The sequence below is a fragment of the Crocodylus porosus genome, unplaced genomic scaffold, assembly GCF_001723895.1.
Source record: "Crocodylus porosus isolate Cpor-Errol unplaced genomic scaffold, CroPor_comp1, whole genome shotgun sequence".
NCBI classification, from domain to species: Eukaryota; Metazoa; Chordata; order Crocodylia; family Crocodylidae; genus Crocodylus; species Crocodylus porosus.
In genome coordinates this window covers 18,630,345-18,647,055 of record NW_017728926.1, presented here as the reverse complement: position 1 = coordinate 18,647,055, position 16,711 = coordinate 18,630,345, and the positions used below count along the sequence as shown (strand labels likewise).

Below are 16,711 nucleotides of genomic sequence, written 5' to 3'. Positions count from 1 at the left end.
GGCTAGGAGCTGGAACCAACTTCCTAGGGAAGTGGTGCTGGCTCCTACCCTGGGGATCTTTAAGAAGAGGCTTGATGCCTACCTGGCTGGACTCATTTGAGTCCAGTCTTTTTCTCCCACCCAGGCGGGGGGTCGGGCTTGAAGATCTACAAGGTCCCTTCCGACCCGACTTCCACAATTCTATGATTTATATATCCATGCAAGAATTAAATTGTGTACTTCCATCTCCTGAAACTTTTGCTAACAGTCTCTCTCTCTCTGGTCAGCAAATGTGTTCCCCATTAACCAGATTTTGCTGCGTGTCAGCTGGTGCACAGTGGGAAAGAAAGGTAAAACATGACAGGAGGCAGACAAGCGTGATGCCCGATGCTTATGAACAGGAAAAGCAAGAGCAGAGGGAGCACATGTCCCATGCTAACATTTCTAATGCAGAGGTGTGGCTGGGAGTTATAACCCACCTTGCGAATATCCTCCAGAAATGCCTTCTTGTTCCCACTGAATTGAGTCATTTTGGGACCTTCCAAGAGTTTGCTGGCCTGTACCCTCTCATCCTTGAGAGAAGACAGGCACCGCGCAAAGACAGCTTCACCTTTAAACAAAAGAGGAAAGACTATTTAGTTAACTATCACCATCCCAGCTCTAAGGTTCACCTGCATCTGGAGCCCTGGCATGGGGTGAAATGAGGGAGGGAACAAGCATGGAGGAGCTCACGCTTTGAGGGAAGGAGGCCAACAGAAAGGTAAGCTGTCTGGTGGCTTCCACAACATAGGGATTTCCAGTTTCATTATTTGAAAAACAGTGGAAAGAACTACCAGTCAGAAAATGTAATCATTGGGCTACAGCAATATTGGGCAACACTGCCTGGGGTTTAATCCATATGAAAGGCATGGGGCACCCACATGACTATATTTCTGGAAATAATCAACATTTCCCCTTGCTTGCACAAGCTATTTGAATCTTTTGATCTCAGTTCCTTCTATCTCGAAGATGCGACTATGACTGTGTCCTGGGAGCATGTGGGAATTGGAGACGTAAAAAATATTTGCATGGTGCTTTGAAGATGAAAAAGTTAGGCAAAGGCCAAGTATCAATCACACTAACTGAACATACTTTAAAAAAAGTTTATATATGTGTATACGTGTGTGTGTGTGTGTGTGTGTGTGTGTGTGTGTGTGTGTGTGTGTGTGTTATGTACACACACATTTTTATATACGTATACCCCCATCAAAAGTTCCCAGTGGCTCCAGAGAAGCCCCCTGCCCTGCTCCGCCACATGTGCTGCCAGTGGGGCTGCGGCTGGTCTCTACGGCAACCCCAGCCTTGAGCTTTCCTGTGCAGCTGCAGCTGGGGTCTCCATGGACACTGGCCCCAGCCATGCAGAGGGGTGCTGGGAAACGGGAGTCCACTGCCAACCAGATCCAGCCCACGAGCTGGACTTTGCCCATCCTTGGTCTACGAGCTTTATTATTTCTATATGTAGGAAAGGAAGTCTATGTCGGAGAGGCCAATCAGTAAAAGTGTATCTAATTCCCAGATAAACCGAATGGACAAAAATAAATACTCTTTGGGCGTGCCTACAGTTTGCCCAGATAATCAGTGAAGAAACTGGTAACTTAAACAATTTCCTTCTCAACAAAGCATTGGAGCACACCTTTCAAGGGACCGATAGAAAGAAAAAGGCAGGGTTGACGTATTATACTGTGCGCAATGGACTTTCCTTCTTCCCTTAACATTAGTTCCTGGTTTTGAGAAATCCTTCAAATGCCTCCAAACATGAGTCACAGATTTACAGTGGCTTCTGAACCTTCCCTATACTAAGATTTTCACAGTGCATCAGTCAGGACTGGCCCCTCCTTTTTACTTTTGCCTAAACTACTTCCTTCTGCATTGTGGAGCAAGCATGACTCTGCTATACCAGGGAAAGGTCTGCAAGTCACACTGATACAAGAAAAAACATGTAGCAATTGCCTTAAGAATATCCGTGTTTGCACATGAGCAGTTATGAAGGCCTACCTTCCCTATACATCTCAGCATTACCCCACAAAACATTCCTGCATCCCATGATTACATCCAAGGACCATCTCCACCCTCCGCTCTTGATCCGTGCAATTGCAAGAGTCCAAAATAAAAGGAAACATTACTGAATCAATGGGGGAATGAAAAATTGAAAGAAAGCAGAGCTTAACAGAACTCTGTTACGTTCAAATTATTCAGGAAATAATTTGCTGACAGCTTCAGCCCTTTGTTGCAATGCAGTCCAGCTTCTGTGATAAGCTGGATTCAGCAGGCCACAGAGGCAGCAATCAGTAAAGTTGATCTTTTTTACAAACCAAGTTAAAAAAAGAGAAAAAAGGAGACAGAGAGAAGGACACAAAAATAAAGCACAGACAACAGAGAGAGAACCTGTTCAACCACTTCATTCACCTGCCCACAGGGCTCATAAACCCTCAGTAACACAGATTGGGGGTTGATTCCTGACACACTTGCAGTGTCATAACTACCTTTAAAAAAAAAAAATCAGGCTAAGATGACTGTGGGTGGGGGGGTAATTATACAGGTATCAGTGCAAGCGCGTGGGTATTTCTCCAAAGTGATTTAGGCATTATCGGAAACCTGCTGATGTCGCTGGAAGGACTCCCACTTTGACACTGGATCAGGCTGTAGACTAGCCATAAGGGTTAACAAAAAACCTATTTGCAGCATACGGCGATAACGCAAGAGACTCTCCTGGTGCGAAATGGAGGCTTCCAAGCTCAACCACTGATATCCATCCCCAAGATGTCTGGCAGTAATGTTGCTCAAGTCATAGTGAGGATACAGGTTAAATTTCCCCATCTAGTCAAAATGACCCTGCATCTGCCAAGAGGTACCAAAGCAATCACAGAAAATATACATGGAAGGAAAGTATGTGGGGATAGGGAAAATGACTGTTTGGGGCAATGAATGGTCTCATACAGCTCGAGCAGAACAGAAGCTTTACACCTTTCGCAGGGCTGTGAGGGGCATCAATACAGGGGCAAAGAGAAAGGATTATTGGGAAGAGCACAAAACCACACTAGAGTGGGAGCGATCTTCTTAACTCTCTACTCATTTCTCATGTGAACCCTAACATTAACTCACTTTTCTACCTGTGGACATAGCAAACAGCGTGGCATGGACAAAGGTGCCTCGATAGCCAAAGGAGGCCTGGAGAAATGGCTAGGAAGAACACCCACAAAAGATACATGAAGAACAATGAGCAACTCGCCCTTTGAGAGCAGATATGGGGCAGAAGCAAAAGGACCTACATTAGCAGACTAGAGATAAGAGCCTTGCCCTGGACCGGTCTCCCGTGTTACTGTGCATCACCATGCTTCATCGCTAGCTTGCTCTGAGAGGTATAGATCAAGACGCAAGAAGGTTATAACGCAAAGCCACCTACCAATCAGTGTGACAGGGACTCCGTACTCCAGAGCCGAGATAGCCGTCCACTTCCCTGTGCCTTTTTGCCCTGCGCTGTCCCTGATTTTTGGGAGCAGGTGTTTGCCATCAGGGTTCCTGAACTTGAGAATGTTGGCTGTGATTTCAATCAGGAATGAGTCCAGCTCCGTCTTATTCCATTCCTCAAATGCCTTGGAAGCACAAACAAAGGGAATGCAGGTGGCACACTCACCTCAGTTCAATTTGCTGGCTCCTCTTCAAACATACAGGTCTTAACCACCTTGCTAGGCCACTACTTGGGAGCCTCAAACTGGAATCATCACATCCTCAGGTTAGAGGCACCTCAGACACAGAGCTGCAAAGAAGCCATCTCTAAACAGTGACGTGCTGGCATGCTCTGGCCTGCTGCCTATAAGCTGTGGCTTTCTGAGGGAAGTGCAACTGTCTTTCCACCTAATCCCATGACACAATGCTTTCAGCCAGTAGCAGGCATGGGTGCCAGAGCATGGCAAAGGAAGGGATTTTGCTTGGCACTTGCACCTCTGGCAGAAGAGCAGGGAAGGAAATCGGGGCAATGCCGCCACAACAAGGATTAGGTTCCTTGCTGCTCCCCCACCATCCACCCCTGGCACGCCAACATCTTACAAAGTGAGGCTGTGGGTGTTTCTAGCACTGTGACCAAAAATCCTGCCAACTCCTTTAAGCTATTCTCATGGCTCTTCTCAAGTGAACTACTCATCACTCACAAAGAGCTATCTGCCCCATACTGAATTCCACCCTGCCTCAAGGGTTCTTTGGGATCTCTGTTATTAGCTTCATTAGCATTTTCAAACCGAGCCAATGAACAACGAAGTTACTCAAAACACTTCACACGCTTTCCCAAGACAGACTCCTTCCCAGGAAAAAGGGAATTGAGGAATGAAGGCTCTCAGGTAACAGTTGAAATCATTCAGGTCTGATACCCTGCAGCTATCTGCCTCAGTTGGGTACTATGATTTGGGTTCCTGAGCCTCTCCAAAACTGTTAAGGGGATTTTACTGCAGATGTTGCTCTCATGGCAGATCAGCTACTCACTGAGGTCCAAGGCAGAGGCGAAGCAAGTCGGGAAAGATGACAAGACACCTACACCATAGCTCACCTTTGCCATCTCATCATGTTCCATGCCCAGGACATCCTTCATCAGGTGGTAGGCCTCACAAATCAGCTGCATGTCTCCATATTCGATCCCATTGTGCACCATCTTCACAAAGTGCCCAGCACCTTCATCTCCCACCTGCCCAAGACATAAGGCTTCTTTGAGGATGCTGCTACTGACCTTTAGTACCTGCCCACAGGTTTAATCTTTGCTTCACATCTGTCAGAGTAGTACTGATTAAAAGTGCTCTGGAACACTACACCCCTCTATATGACTTCAGACAAAGCATACCCAGCAAGACTGCATAGTTTTCCCATGTTATTTTTCCAATGTACTTCCATCTCTAGACCATAGGAAAGGTGAAGTCTTGCAGAACAATAAATCTGACTAGCATGCAGCAAGCTAAAGAATCAGTGCAACAAGCAGCCCTGTTTTCTTGAAGGATGTTTTAGTTGCATCTGTGACAAGGACATACACCAACTGGAGCGGCCTGACCACACAAGCAATGGTTCCAACCACCTCACCAGATGGAGCAATGTCAGTAAGTACTTGCCCAGTCACAGCAGGGTTCTCCAGTTCCCACTTTAGCAGCAATGCTTTGAAATACTGTCTTGATGTGCGGCCTGCAGAGAGGAATAGTACAGCTCAGTAGCTTGGCAAAGGGCAGTAACACTGCAACAGAAATCTACTGGTGCCACACAGCTCACTGTCACTGACTTCCAGTCCAGAGAGAGGGAAGGGATATTTGCTGTTTGGCAACACAGCTACAAGACATCTTCATCACATACATAAAAGCAGGAGGACTCTGCAACTAACTACCAGATGCAAGAAATGGAAAACAGCCCACGCTGTGCATCTATTGAGTATCTTCCAGATGAGGTCTTCAGTGTTTTTCACAGGGTAAGCATTATCACCACTATTCTGCAGATGGAAAAACTAAGGAAGAGGGGTTGAATGACATGGCCAACGTCATGCAGGTCATCAGTGGCACAGCCCAGATCTCAACCCAGGTTCTGGCTTTACTGTCCCTTGCTCTAACTGTAGGATCAGCGTGAGGTGCTTTAGAGAAGCAGACAGAAGGGACTTAGTGACAGCTTACTGGGAGGTTAAAAATAGTATAACTGTAGTGCCTAGAAGCCCAAGTCACGGACAAGCACAGAACAAGAAAAAGTGTGCCCATCAGATGACACAGAAGGACACCAAATCAGGAGCAGGTGAAGGGAGCTATCAGGAGGCATGTGGGAAGAGTGAGGAAAGCAGGCAGACAAGGATAGAGTTCCAGGGGAAGGTGGGAAAAAAAGGACCCCTCTTCACCCAGGTGTTTAAAGGTGAAACAAGAGCAGCAGGGCAGAGATTACAGCCGTCACTATGATCTTCGTATCATCAAGCTGGAACAGGCTGATTTGGGAGGCACAGCCAGTGCAAAGCGTCAGGATTTCTGAGAGTTGCTTAAGCTGCCCCTCCCTTGAACTGAAATTAAGCCTGGAAGACAAACCCTTGCTCCACTGGAGCATCGGTACAGGGTAAAACTGGGAGAGAGTCAGAGACAAATCCTGAAGCAGCCACTGCTTGCAAACCCTTCTAGTGGCCTGGGGTGGAAGAAGGTGCTGGGTTGAGAGCCCAGCTTATGTGCAAGTGTTCATACACTTTGTGAGAGTTCGAGGACACAGAAACTGAGTTCACTTTTGAGTTCCTAATCCCTTTATTGTGCCTTTTGGGACTCTCGGCTGGTCATCTGCCCTATTCACTTACCCCACAACACTGTTCTGTGCTTCTGGTGACACCTCCTAAAACCCACGAAGAAGAACATTGGACAAGGTTTGCCCAGTGTGAAGAGCCAGCGCTGCTGTGACCTCAGCTAAGCTGGACAATCCAAGCCCCAGGACAGGTGATGCTTAAGTATCTCTTTAGTGCACACACAACCCCAGAGGTGTAGTTAGCAGATGACCTGCTGGCAGAATAAGCAGATGGAAAGGCAAAGGCTGACACTTACCAAGCCTCTTTGGCTCCTCCTGGCATGAGGGAAGGACCATATCTAGCACCCTCCTCTCCACCACTAACGCCACTTCCTACAAACAGGATACCCTTGGCCCGGAGTTCCTTACAGCGCCTCTGAATGAAAGATACAGAGAAAAGTTAGGCATTTTCTGAAACAACCAGAGATGGATGGCTTGTGGGACAAGCATATAAAAGCTATGGGCATAAATAACACCATTTAGGCCCAAGATTATTTTTTCTTCAGTTCTGCTTTGGCCAGGGCAGCGGTTGGTGCTAAAGAGGAACTTGCACACACGCTGCCCTCTGAATGTTAAGAAATTTCCCTTTGTTCCCCCCTAAATGGTTCCTTGCAAAGCACAGAGAGATAAAAGGACCATTTGTCTAACAATCTCATTTCTAGGAAGATGGAGCCATCCGCAAAGCATTCCCAGCACATCCACCACAAACAAGAGGACTGAGGCAACCAGGTTCAGGCTCACCGTGGTGTCTCTGTATTCAGAATTGCCCCCGTCGATTATGATGTCTCCGGTTTCTAGCAGCGGCACCTGCAATCAGAAAGGAAAAAGCCCGTTGGCATCTGCCGAGGAGCAGCTTCCGCACGTCTACCTGGGAGCGCTCAGAGCCGGTAAAGCCCCCCGAACCCTCTGCAACAAGGAACAACAAAAGAGCCGAGCCCCCCGCTCAAGGGATTTTGCTCGTAGGGTCAGCCCTCCCCCGCGCAACGCCTGAGCCCTGCCCTGCCCCTTCGGCCAGGCCCCCCCGGGAAGGCGGAGCAGGAACGAGAGCAGAGGGCAGCAGCAGCCGGAAAGGAAGTCTTACCAGCTTCCCGATGAAGTCATCCACAGCGCTGCCCGCTTTCACCAGCAAGATGATGCGCCGGGGCCTCTTCAGCTTGGCGACCATCTCCTCCAGGCTGCGAGCCCCGATCACTTTGGTTCCCTTGGCCTCGTTGGCCAGGAACGCCTCCACCTTGGACACCGTCCTGTTGAACGCGCAGACCTGGCGGGGCAGGCTATGCCACGGGCAGGCGAGGCCCCGCTCCCCCCTCCGGCCCGCACTCACCACGAAGCCGTGGTCGTTCATGTTCAGCACCAGGTTCTGGCCCATCACGGCCAGGCCGATCAGCGCGATGTCGGCTCTGGGGGGGGGAGAGGCGGCAGCGGCGTTAGTGGGCCCGACCCCACCCCCGGGCTCCCCGCGGGGCCCGACGCAGCCGGAGGAGAGGCGGGAAGCAAGCGTCCCCCACCCCCACTCCCACTCACTGGGCCATGGCGACGGCGACGTGACTCCGACTCCGACGGCGGCTCCTGCCAGATCACTGTGACCGCTCCCGCAACCCCGCTCCCATCGCCCCGCCCCGCCCGCGCGAGGGGCGGAGCCGCGCTCCCATTGGCTGCCGCGTGCCGCCCCGCCCCGGCTCAGGCGTGATGAGCGGAGCACCGAGCGACTCACCCCTTAAAGGCGAAGGCGCCTCCTGACGCGAGGGGGCGGGGCAGCCCGGAGCTCCGGGACGAGGGCGAATTAAAACTAGGCAGGGTGTGAGGCGCAGCAACCAGGGCCCCGAACGGGGACGCCCAGGAAGAGCGCGGGCAGCGCCCCGCTGCTCCCGGCGGGTGCACGCAGGCCCATTTCACCTGCCAGAAGACATGGGGCCTCTGGTGGAAGGAGAGAGGCAGTGCCGACACAGCAGCTCATTCCCAGAGACAAACCCTGGTTTCTCTGCGAGGGAGGGCGGGCACAGGTTGACCAGGGCCCCGAGAGGGGACAGGGATAGGGGTGCCGACCCCCCCGGACCTGCCCGCAGTGGGGTCGCGCTCCTGGCGACCCAGGAGATGGGTGGTGGGAGCGGGGTGAACAGTACAGTGAATGTCACTGCATCATGGCAGAGGAAAAAACCTCCCAGAATCACTCTGTGTCGAGGGCTGCCAGCTCGGACTGGAGTAAAGCTCAATGGGCAGCACCCACCCACCCACCCAGGGCAGCAAAGAAACTGTGAACGGTTAGTCTGACCCAGGATGCACCCCCTGCTGACATCCTCACACATCTGTACGACTCTCAAAGTGCCAGTGAAGGCAGCCTGAGTGTACAGGAGATAAGACAGCTGCAGAAGCAGCTCAGACAGCAGAGGTTTCTTAAATGACAAGGATCTGGGGAACAAAGCAGTGTAAAAATGAGTCCCGGAAAGCAAGAAGCACACAGGATGCCTGCTAATGCACTGGTTGTACCTTTATTGTTTCACCTCGTTCACTAACAGTTCAGTGGTGCAAGGTTACCATACACAGTTAGATAATATCTGCATTGCACACCTAAGGCTATACAGCAAATGGATCAGAATTAGTACAAATACGTGAACTCTATTTACATTTGTATACTCAAGCTCCAAACATCGGATATATTTACAAAATAAAACATGGAAATGAAAATCTGAAATTAATCATGTACAGTGTTGCTGATACACTCCTTCGGTGGGACGAGATCAGTGTTCAAAGAGACTTGTTCGAGAAGGCCACTTACACTATAGTGTGCACACTGTGTATGGATGGGCAGCGTGGGGAGATGGAAACCTGGGTTCAAAAGTCTGTGTTTCAGTGCAACAGCTTCCTTATGTCCAAAGTCAAGAGTGTCAACAGACTTCACACAGAGTATGAACAAGCAGAGTGAAAATTACGACCTGATCCCAAGAAGTGGTAAGAACCCCTGACTGCCCAATTCTCCACTCCCACAGGAAGTAGGGGTAGCTCAGCACTGATCGTATCAGGCCATTAATTTGGTAACATTAAAAACAGAGGCACCGTGACCTCCACACCCTCCACTTCCTGGTCTACTTGAGCGAAACAGTTGGAAAATTCATATGGACATTGACAATTAAATCGCCTGCAGTTGTTTTTGGCCTGCAATACCGAGAACTTATAAATGGCCTTCTGAACAAAAAATCTCCCTCCTGTTCTTGAACAGCTCATGGTTTGTTTGTTTTTAAACAAGGAAGCACAAAATTAATACATTCCTGCTACATACAGTACAGTTCAGACCACATACTGGGGTAATTAGCCACAATGGAGATGCAACGCACACAAGTTAGAGTCCCGTTTAAAATACATTCAACAAACCTTCCAAGAACAGCAGCATTAGTATCCTTCATTCAAGCAGCAGCTTAACAACTGCATTTTAACACAAGGGAAGAAAACAGACAGAACTCAAACTAAGGCTGTATAACACCAGAATGATGCATATGCATAGGCAGTATTAGTCGGTTGCAGAGTACCACTGGGTGCTATACCCAAGCTAATCCTCTTCCTTATCTAATGTGCAATTAATTACAGATGTATAAATATACAATACATTACATAAAATTAAATCTCTGTAAATTAGGTAACAAGCAGCAAAAAGTAAAGTCTTTGCTTTGAAACACTTCACCGACCAGTACTAGGGAATTTCAATGTGGGCTAGACAAACCTTCCCAGCGGTTTGAAGATAATATCCCCTTCCTGCTTGCATTTCAAAAGGGAAGGAGTTTCCTAAAAACTAAAAAAAGTCTTTTAAAGTGCATCTTTAAAATCAAGTCAGGGAAGCGCGGTTCCAACATGAAATGCCTTGTTTGGAACTCTGACACTGGCATTATAGGTCAATTTTCCCTTTCACTCAATAATGAAGTTTAAAAGCCCAAGTGAGACAAGCCATTCCCAATCTTTACCTTCCCCCCCAAACAACCGTCCTTTTGGAAAAGCACTCATGCTCAATAGGTTGGCTGGCCCATGACATGGGGCTCGTCTCCAGCAGCATGGCCTGAGAGCTGGCTGACTCCAGGCCCCCAGCTGCCTTCAGTGCAACTTGCACAGCAGTTCAGTTGGGTTTTTAAACCACAGGAGGGGGCAGCATAGCAATTTTCCCTCTCTGATTTGTTTCTCCACAGAATTTTTAGCTCTTTGGGCTAAATCAAGAGCTACTGAAACCATTATGGATTTCATTTTCCTTAAGAAAAACCTGAATTGTTCCTATTCCTGATATAAAAGACCAGGAAAGGCCATGTTCCAGGGCAAACCTTGATTACTGGCAAGAGGACATCCGTCGTGCCCTGTACTTTGAACCTGGAAGTGGCAATGCCCTGTCCAACCCTAAAAGACAAGAATCCCTTTTGTTAAAAAGTCTGGGGCCCTAAGAAATTTAGGAACTTAAAACAAATAGAACTTTGCACTTCTAATCGTCTGTGATCCATGGGTGGATCAAGCCATGAGAAGCTGCCTCAAGTCCTCAAGAGAACAGATTGGCATTCATGCAATCCATCTGTAATGTGTCCAGGCATGCTGGGCACCCGCCTGGCTCCTTCACTTTCTAAGGAGTGTTTCCTTAACCCCGTTCAGATCCAATCATTCTAGTGAGATTCCAATTCAGCTTGCTCTCCAGCTTCTGGCCTATCCAAAGCAAAGACTTTGCAAACTAGTTTTGTTCTAGTTAAAACAAAATAAAAATGTTCTCAGTGCGTCACATAATGCCACTGTCATCACCATCCTCCTTCCCCTCCTTGCACATGCCCCACCTTCATCATTGAAGGCAGCAGCAGCAGCAGCAACTTGATGCATAAAACTAGCCTCTAAATCAGTCTTACAGTCTGGAAATCTGCTCAGCTCCAAGCACAGGGAGCTTCTCTCTGGCAATCCTGTTTGTGCCCACACTGGAAGTGCATATTGTGTCCACTACATAACAAAGAAACACGAGCACTGGATTAGAGTCAAACACAATTAAAGAACAATGCTAGAGACAAAAAGAAAAACAACCTTCTGTGCAATGCTCTGGGGTCCCCCTGGTGCCTGCAGATGTCAGGTTTGGAAGGACTTTTAAAGGGCTGCAGGAGACAGGCTGAGCACGTTACTGTTCTGAAAGATACACAGATGTGTCCTAGCAAGAATTGTTCTCCGTCTTCCTGCTCCTTTTTAATGCATGCTTTGGGGAGGGAGGCAGGGCACTGTGTACTGCATTTTGCTGCACAACCAAAGCTGAGCATAACAATGGCATGAAGTTGATCTACTGAGGAGAATCCTTCACACGTGCTTCTAGCCACAGAACCTCCAGTGTGGTTCGGTGCAGATGAGCGAGCTGAATGGAAACTAACTCTTCCGCGGCGAAGGGATGAGATCCACCCTGCCCTGGATGTGCCCTAGACAATCAGTGGAATTAAACCCCCTCTCTCCTGAGGGCTGTGACCCTAAGGATAACATCTCTGTACCTCTCCTCATTCCATACCAGCTTTTTCACTGCTTGTGAGGGAGCCAAGGAAGTACAGCAGAGGCATTCTGAAGGGCATTAAAAATAATTTGCCTGCAGCCACCTAAAAACACACCTGGGAAAAAGAGCTCATCTTCCCAGGAAAGGAAACTCACTTGGCCACTGGTAAGAGGAGACAACTGTTTGCTTAAGACAGATCCTGTATCATCACATGGACAACAGATCTCCAATCAAACAATTATTACACCCAGGTGACCAAGTCCAGGTGTCTGCTTGGTCTCTATTCAGAAAGGACCATTTTCCTGTCCACAGAACGTAGAGGGCTTGGAGACAGCTGAGGACTTGACGATGAGGAGATGTGCAAAGAAATTTGATATTTATTCCCACGAGAAGCCAAGACTTCCCACCCTGGAGCATGCAGTGGCTGGAAAATACGCCAAGCACTGTGCTTTTAAAGGGGATGGTGGAGAGAGGACACTGGCCCATGGCCAGATTGGCCGTCATCTGAATTTCAGGAAGGAGGGCTGCATGCATGAGGTGGGCATGGGGAACAGCTCACCTGACATGCCTCAGATTGACTTCCAAGGCCATTGTGATTTCTGGTTTGAAGGTTTTCTGTGGTGGGAAAAGCGAGTGCCCATGCTGCTGGCACTCTCACAAGCCAAAAGCAAGATGGAGAGAAGGGAATCACTGCCCCCTTCTGGTTACTTCCTGCATATGTTCCAGGAAGCAACCCTTGGGATTTTTCAGTATCATACTTTTGTCATTGGTGTGCTCCTATGGCACACCCTCCCTCCCAAGTACAGAGGATGTAGTCACGCTGCCTGCATAGTGTTTTCTCTGCTCAGCTCAACTGCAGAACAGCGGGAGCTAATGCTTAGGAAGATACCTAGCTAGAAAGTGCCCATTGACCGCCCCCCCACCCATTGCAAGAGCCCAAGCAGAAGTTCCTTCCAGCCAGTTGCTACACCTCTGACTCTGCTCCTCCTCCCCTTGCTCTACATAGCAGCAGATATTGCTTTGGCCCTGAGCAGCACCAGAAGCTCCTTCATCTCCCAGTGGAACCCAAATTCCTAGACAAGCGCGAAGTCCACCCTGGACAGCCAGCCTTTTCTTATGTGCCAGCTTCCACAAGGAATCCAGTTAGGCAGGACCCAGAAAGTCTGAGGAACTGCTGCAGTTTGCACCTGGGTAATGCCACGTCTTGACACTTAGAAGGAGTCGCTTTCCTTAGCCTACAACCCATGTCCTGAGGGCAGTATTGTGGTTACCACGAAGACAAATAAATAATAAACCTAAAGCGCTTCAGACAGACAGACAACACTGAGGACAGTGGTAGAGACACCACGCAGTCAGTCAGGATGGGAAACCAACCCTTTTAGGGGGAGAAAGAAAAAAAAAAAAAGAAATCACTTGGTTTCTGTTTGAAGTTGTGCATAATTGCCGTGTCCCTTTTCCAGGTTTTTTTTCCTTTTTGTTTGGCCACATGCTACTAGTAGAATTCTCAGCGCAGGTGGAAAGAAAAACAGGGGGGTTAGAATAGCTAGAAAAAGTGCCAAGGAGCTGGGGAAGGAAGGGAGAGTTAAGCCACAGGATTACATACAAGAGAAACCGTCAAGAATCACAAAGAGAAATGAGAGGTAACACTTTATCTATCTGAAGGCGCGTTAGAGAGAACGGGGGAGAACGTTACATGGACTCAGTACTTCATCTGGCCCGTGCGTCTTCGGGCCAGTTTCGACCTGTACAAAGCGGAGAAGAAAAGGTGCTGTTAAGCTTGGCATCGTCTCCAGAGACCTGCTATTTCCCCCCCTTCCCACTGCCAAGTCATGCTTCCCTTCCTGCCCCCTATTCTGCCCTTGCCTGTTTTGCTTTTCTAAAAAAAAGGCAGCAAATGCACGCAAGCGTGAACACTCAACAGCCTGCATGTGCTGTCCCCAGCTCCAAGAATGAGATAACATCTTGTGAGCCCCAGTTTAAAAGCTGCATTACACAGGTAACACAGCTGAGGTTTCAATTAGCTTTTTAATGAAATAGAAGGCACCAGTCAGTCACGAGGTCACAAAATTGAAACAGATTTTTTTTTTTTTTTTTTTTTTTTTTATAAAGGGCCCTCAGGGGAGTTCTCGTCCCACCCCTTCTCAAGGCAATATCATCTCCTGTCCTTCTGAAGAGGCAGTAGCTCTCCAGCCCGGCTGACAAGGCGGCATCCATGATTTTGGTGGAATGCAGAGAGCCCTTGAGAGTCTGCAAGGGCACAGGGTGGCCACAGGCCATTTTTAGCCCTCTACACCTCTGCTACATGCACATATCTAAATTGGATTCGTCTGGCAAGCACACACGCAGCATCCATTGTGCTTCCTAGCCTTTCTGGCTAGCTCTTCTCTACACCAGAAGGCTGAGGGCTCTCTGGCCTCCCTCAGCCCCTCACCAGTATAAGAGGCTGCCTGGACACATCCCAGCTTGCTCAGGCTCTGCTTCTTACCGTATTGTTCCAGCGAGAAGAGGGTTGAAGGCATATAACCAGTCGTTCATGTCCTTGTCGTTGATGGCCTGGAGCAGGACCCCGCGGTGCTTCGTGCATACTGCAAAGGTGTTGGGTGTCTGAAAGAGTTAATCAATCACTGAAGTAGCTGGAATGACACCGCCCAAGGCTAACCCCTCCTTTCCTGCTGGAATGTGCCCATCCCAGCAGCAGTGTCCTATAGAACACTCATCAACTGACCAGACTTAGGTATTTTTCCTTAGGTTGCCCTTGTTTTGCAGTTGAACGAACAATACTCGCAACCTGACATTATCAGGAGGACATATCATAGGCCTTTACTTAACTTGCAAACCCATATGAGCTGCTGTGGCAGATCCATTGAGCAGTGTACCTCTTACTGAGAGCAGGCACATGTGATGGGCTCAAGCTATCAGGGCATGAGTCAAGGGGCAAAGAGCCATAACCCCCATGTCTCATCCATCCAAGACTGGCAGTGGGATGACAGAGAGGGCTGGAAAGCATCTAAGGTGGAGGCCTCAAACTATTCCACACATCTCAATCCAAGTGCTATCAACAGCCTCGAACTATTCCACACATCTCAATCCAAGTGCTATCAACAGCTCCCTGTATGTTTACATCTCCATCACAGAAGTCATCCCTGCATGGGTTGGAAACCTTGCTGGCAGCTGCAGCAGAGGCACAGGGCTAGACTAGCCACTGAGATGGCTCTTGCCTCTGACTCCTACAGGCAGCTCTCCCAGACCAGAGGTACATTGGACTGCAAGGGCAGTGTGAATCATGTATGCACATCACCCACAGATTCTGTTCTGTGCCCAAGAGGACTAGTCCCCAGACTGACCTTCACCATTGCCTGCTGATCCTCGCTGTACTCCACCTGTGCCGTAGACAAGTTGATGATCCCCCTCTCCACAGGGTCTTTGTCGCTGTTGTAAATAAAGACGTACGGACGGCGAACCACCACAAAGTGCTTGGCCCAGGAGGCGGAGAGCGGCTCCTTGAAGTGGAGGTATCCCTTCTTGGAGACCACAGAGCTGAAAAAGCAAACGGGAATTCCGGTTATTAAGACTGTCTGAAGTAAATCAGCTTCTGTTTCCCACCCCAAAACTACCAATTCCTCCATCAGAAAGCTTGACCCCTGCCCTTCAAGAAAATACCTGCAAATCCCTAGCATGAAAGAAGTGATGTACACAGCCCTATATTGAAATAACACCTGCACCATGAGTCTGCCCATGCAGCAGGTCAACAGGAGCTTGGTGAAGGAGGCAGCTACAAGACTGAGCTTTAAATAAGGCAGAAATCAACACAATGCTCCCCTGCCCTGCTGCTAGTCCAAGTCTCTTGCTACTTAAGGTTGCTACTTTAGTCTTGCCAGCAACTGTTGCATTCATCTTCACAAGGGGCATGACACCTGGAATTCCAGGATGGCCCAGTCTGCAGGCAGGGAAGGTTCACTCCTGCCACATCTCACCCTGGTCTGATCTCCTCAATGTCAGGAACAAGGTTCAGGAATTCATTCTTTCCAGCTCTGGCCAGATAGGAGGTTTCCACTGCTGGGACCAGCTGAAATTGTTCCAACTCGGGGCATGGGCTGGAGGCACGGGAATTTGCTTCTGGAGTCCTTTGGGGGGGGAAAAAAAAAAATAAAAAAAATAAAAGGGAGAGAAAAGCGATCACTACAAAGCAAATGATCATGACACCGCTCTAAGCAATTCTGCCTCCCATCCTGTCCTGCAAGATTTCTACTCTGCCCTGGCACGAGCCTGATCCATGCCCCAAGTGCTTCCATGGAAGAGAGACCTGGGAGACTCTTATACACCTAAAACAGCACTTCATGTAAGATCTGCAGGATCGAGCTTGAGGCTCTCTCCTCATGGCAGAGAACTGACTTGTCCTTGGGCTGCTTCTCACTACTCTTCCAGTACATCCTCCTTCACACGCTGACCACTATGCTGAGGGGCTATACAAAGTTCATAGGCAGCACTTGCTAGCCAGCCATCCTGTCTCAGGGAGAGCTCAGCAGAGACTGAAGCACTGAACTGTTCTTCTCAGAGATCTGAATCCTATTTTTATCTGAAATGTCCTTCTTAATTACGTAGATGAGAAGTAGGTTGTCAAGAAACAGCTCCCTGGATAAGGTGGTCAACTGTTGTTTGATCTCAATTAAACCCTTCTCTTGCCTAACTGCCAAGGATCAGCGTGGGCTTTATACACAGTGAAGCTGCAGGAACTCTCCATAATGTAGTGTGTTCACCTGGCTGCCCCTTCGGCAAGGAAAATAAAAGGGAAGAGGCTAAATATGCAGAAATGACAGAGAAGAGGAAGAACACCTGGAAAGGAGAGAATAGGCTAAAAACAAACAAGGAAGGGGAATGGAACAAGGACAGAAGATGCGGAGCGGGGGAGCCCGTTGACAATCCCATTAGTCCTCCTCA

The 16,711-nt window shown here is 48.8% G+C and overlaps 2 protein-coding genes across 10 annotated transcripts in view; both read right to left on the bottom strand.

The window, feature by feature from the left end:
- PGD (phosphogluconate dehydrogenase) overlaps window positions 1–7,910 on the bottom strand; it is a 14,234-nt gene extending 6,324 nt beyond the window's left edge. Inside the window, exons 1-9 of the mRNA XM_019541667.1 lie at window positions 7,816–7,910; window positions 7,616–7,691; window positions 7,373–7,552; window positions 7,033–7,098; window positions 6,549–6,667; window positions 5,109–5,178; window positions 4,559–4,693; window positions 3,422–3,611; window positions 459–589 (exon numbers count right to left, since the gene is read on the bottom strand). Of these exons, the coding sequence (XP_019397212.1) occupies window positions 459–589; window positions 3,422–3,611; window positions 4,559–4,693; window positions 5,109–5,178; window positions 6,549–6,667; window positions 7,033–7,098; window positions 7,373–7,552; window positions 7,616–7,691; window positions 7,816–7,823 (975 nt within the window). The 5' untranslated portion in view covers window positions 7,824–7,910. The remainder of the gene's footprint in view (window positions 1–458; window positions 590–3,421; window positions 3,612–4,558; window positions 4,694–5,108; window positions 5,179–6,548; window positions 6,668–7,032; window positions 7,099–7,372; window positions 7,553–7,615; window positions 7,692–7,815) is intronic.
- An 848-nt stretch (window positions 7,911–8,758) lies between these two features.
- KIF1B (kinesin family member 1B) overlaps window positions 8,759–16,711 on the bottom strand; it is a 140,947-nt gene continuing 132,994 nt past the window's right edge. For all 9 annotated transcript variants that reach the window (XM_019541656.1, XM_019541658.1, XM_019541659.1 and 6 more), the window contains 4 exons: window positions 15,748–15,897; window positions 15,118–15,310; window positions 14,259–14,377; window positions 8,759–13,515 (listed from right to left, as the gene is read on the bottom strand). In XM_019541656.1, the coding sequence (XP_019397201.1) occupies window positions 13,473–13,515; window positions 14,259–14,377; window positions 15,118–15,310; window positions 15,748–15,897 (505 nt within the window). In that variant the 3' untranslated portion in view covers window positions 8,759–13,472. The remainder of the gene's footprint in view (window positions 13,516–14,258; window positions 14,378–15,117; window positions 15,311–15,747; window positions 15,898–16,711) is intronic.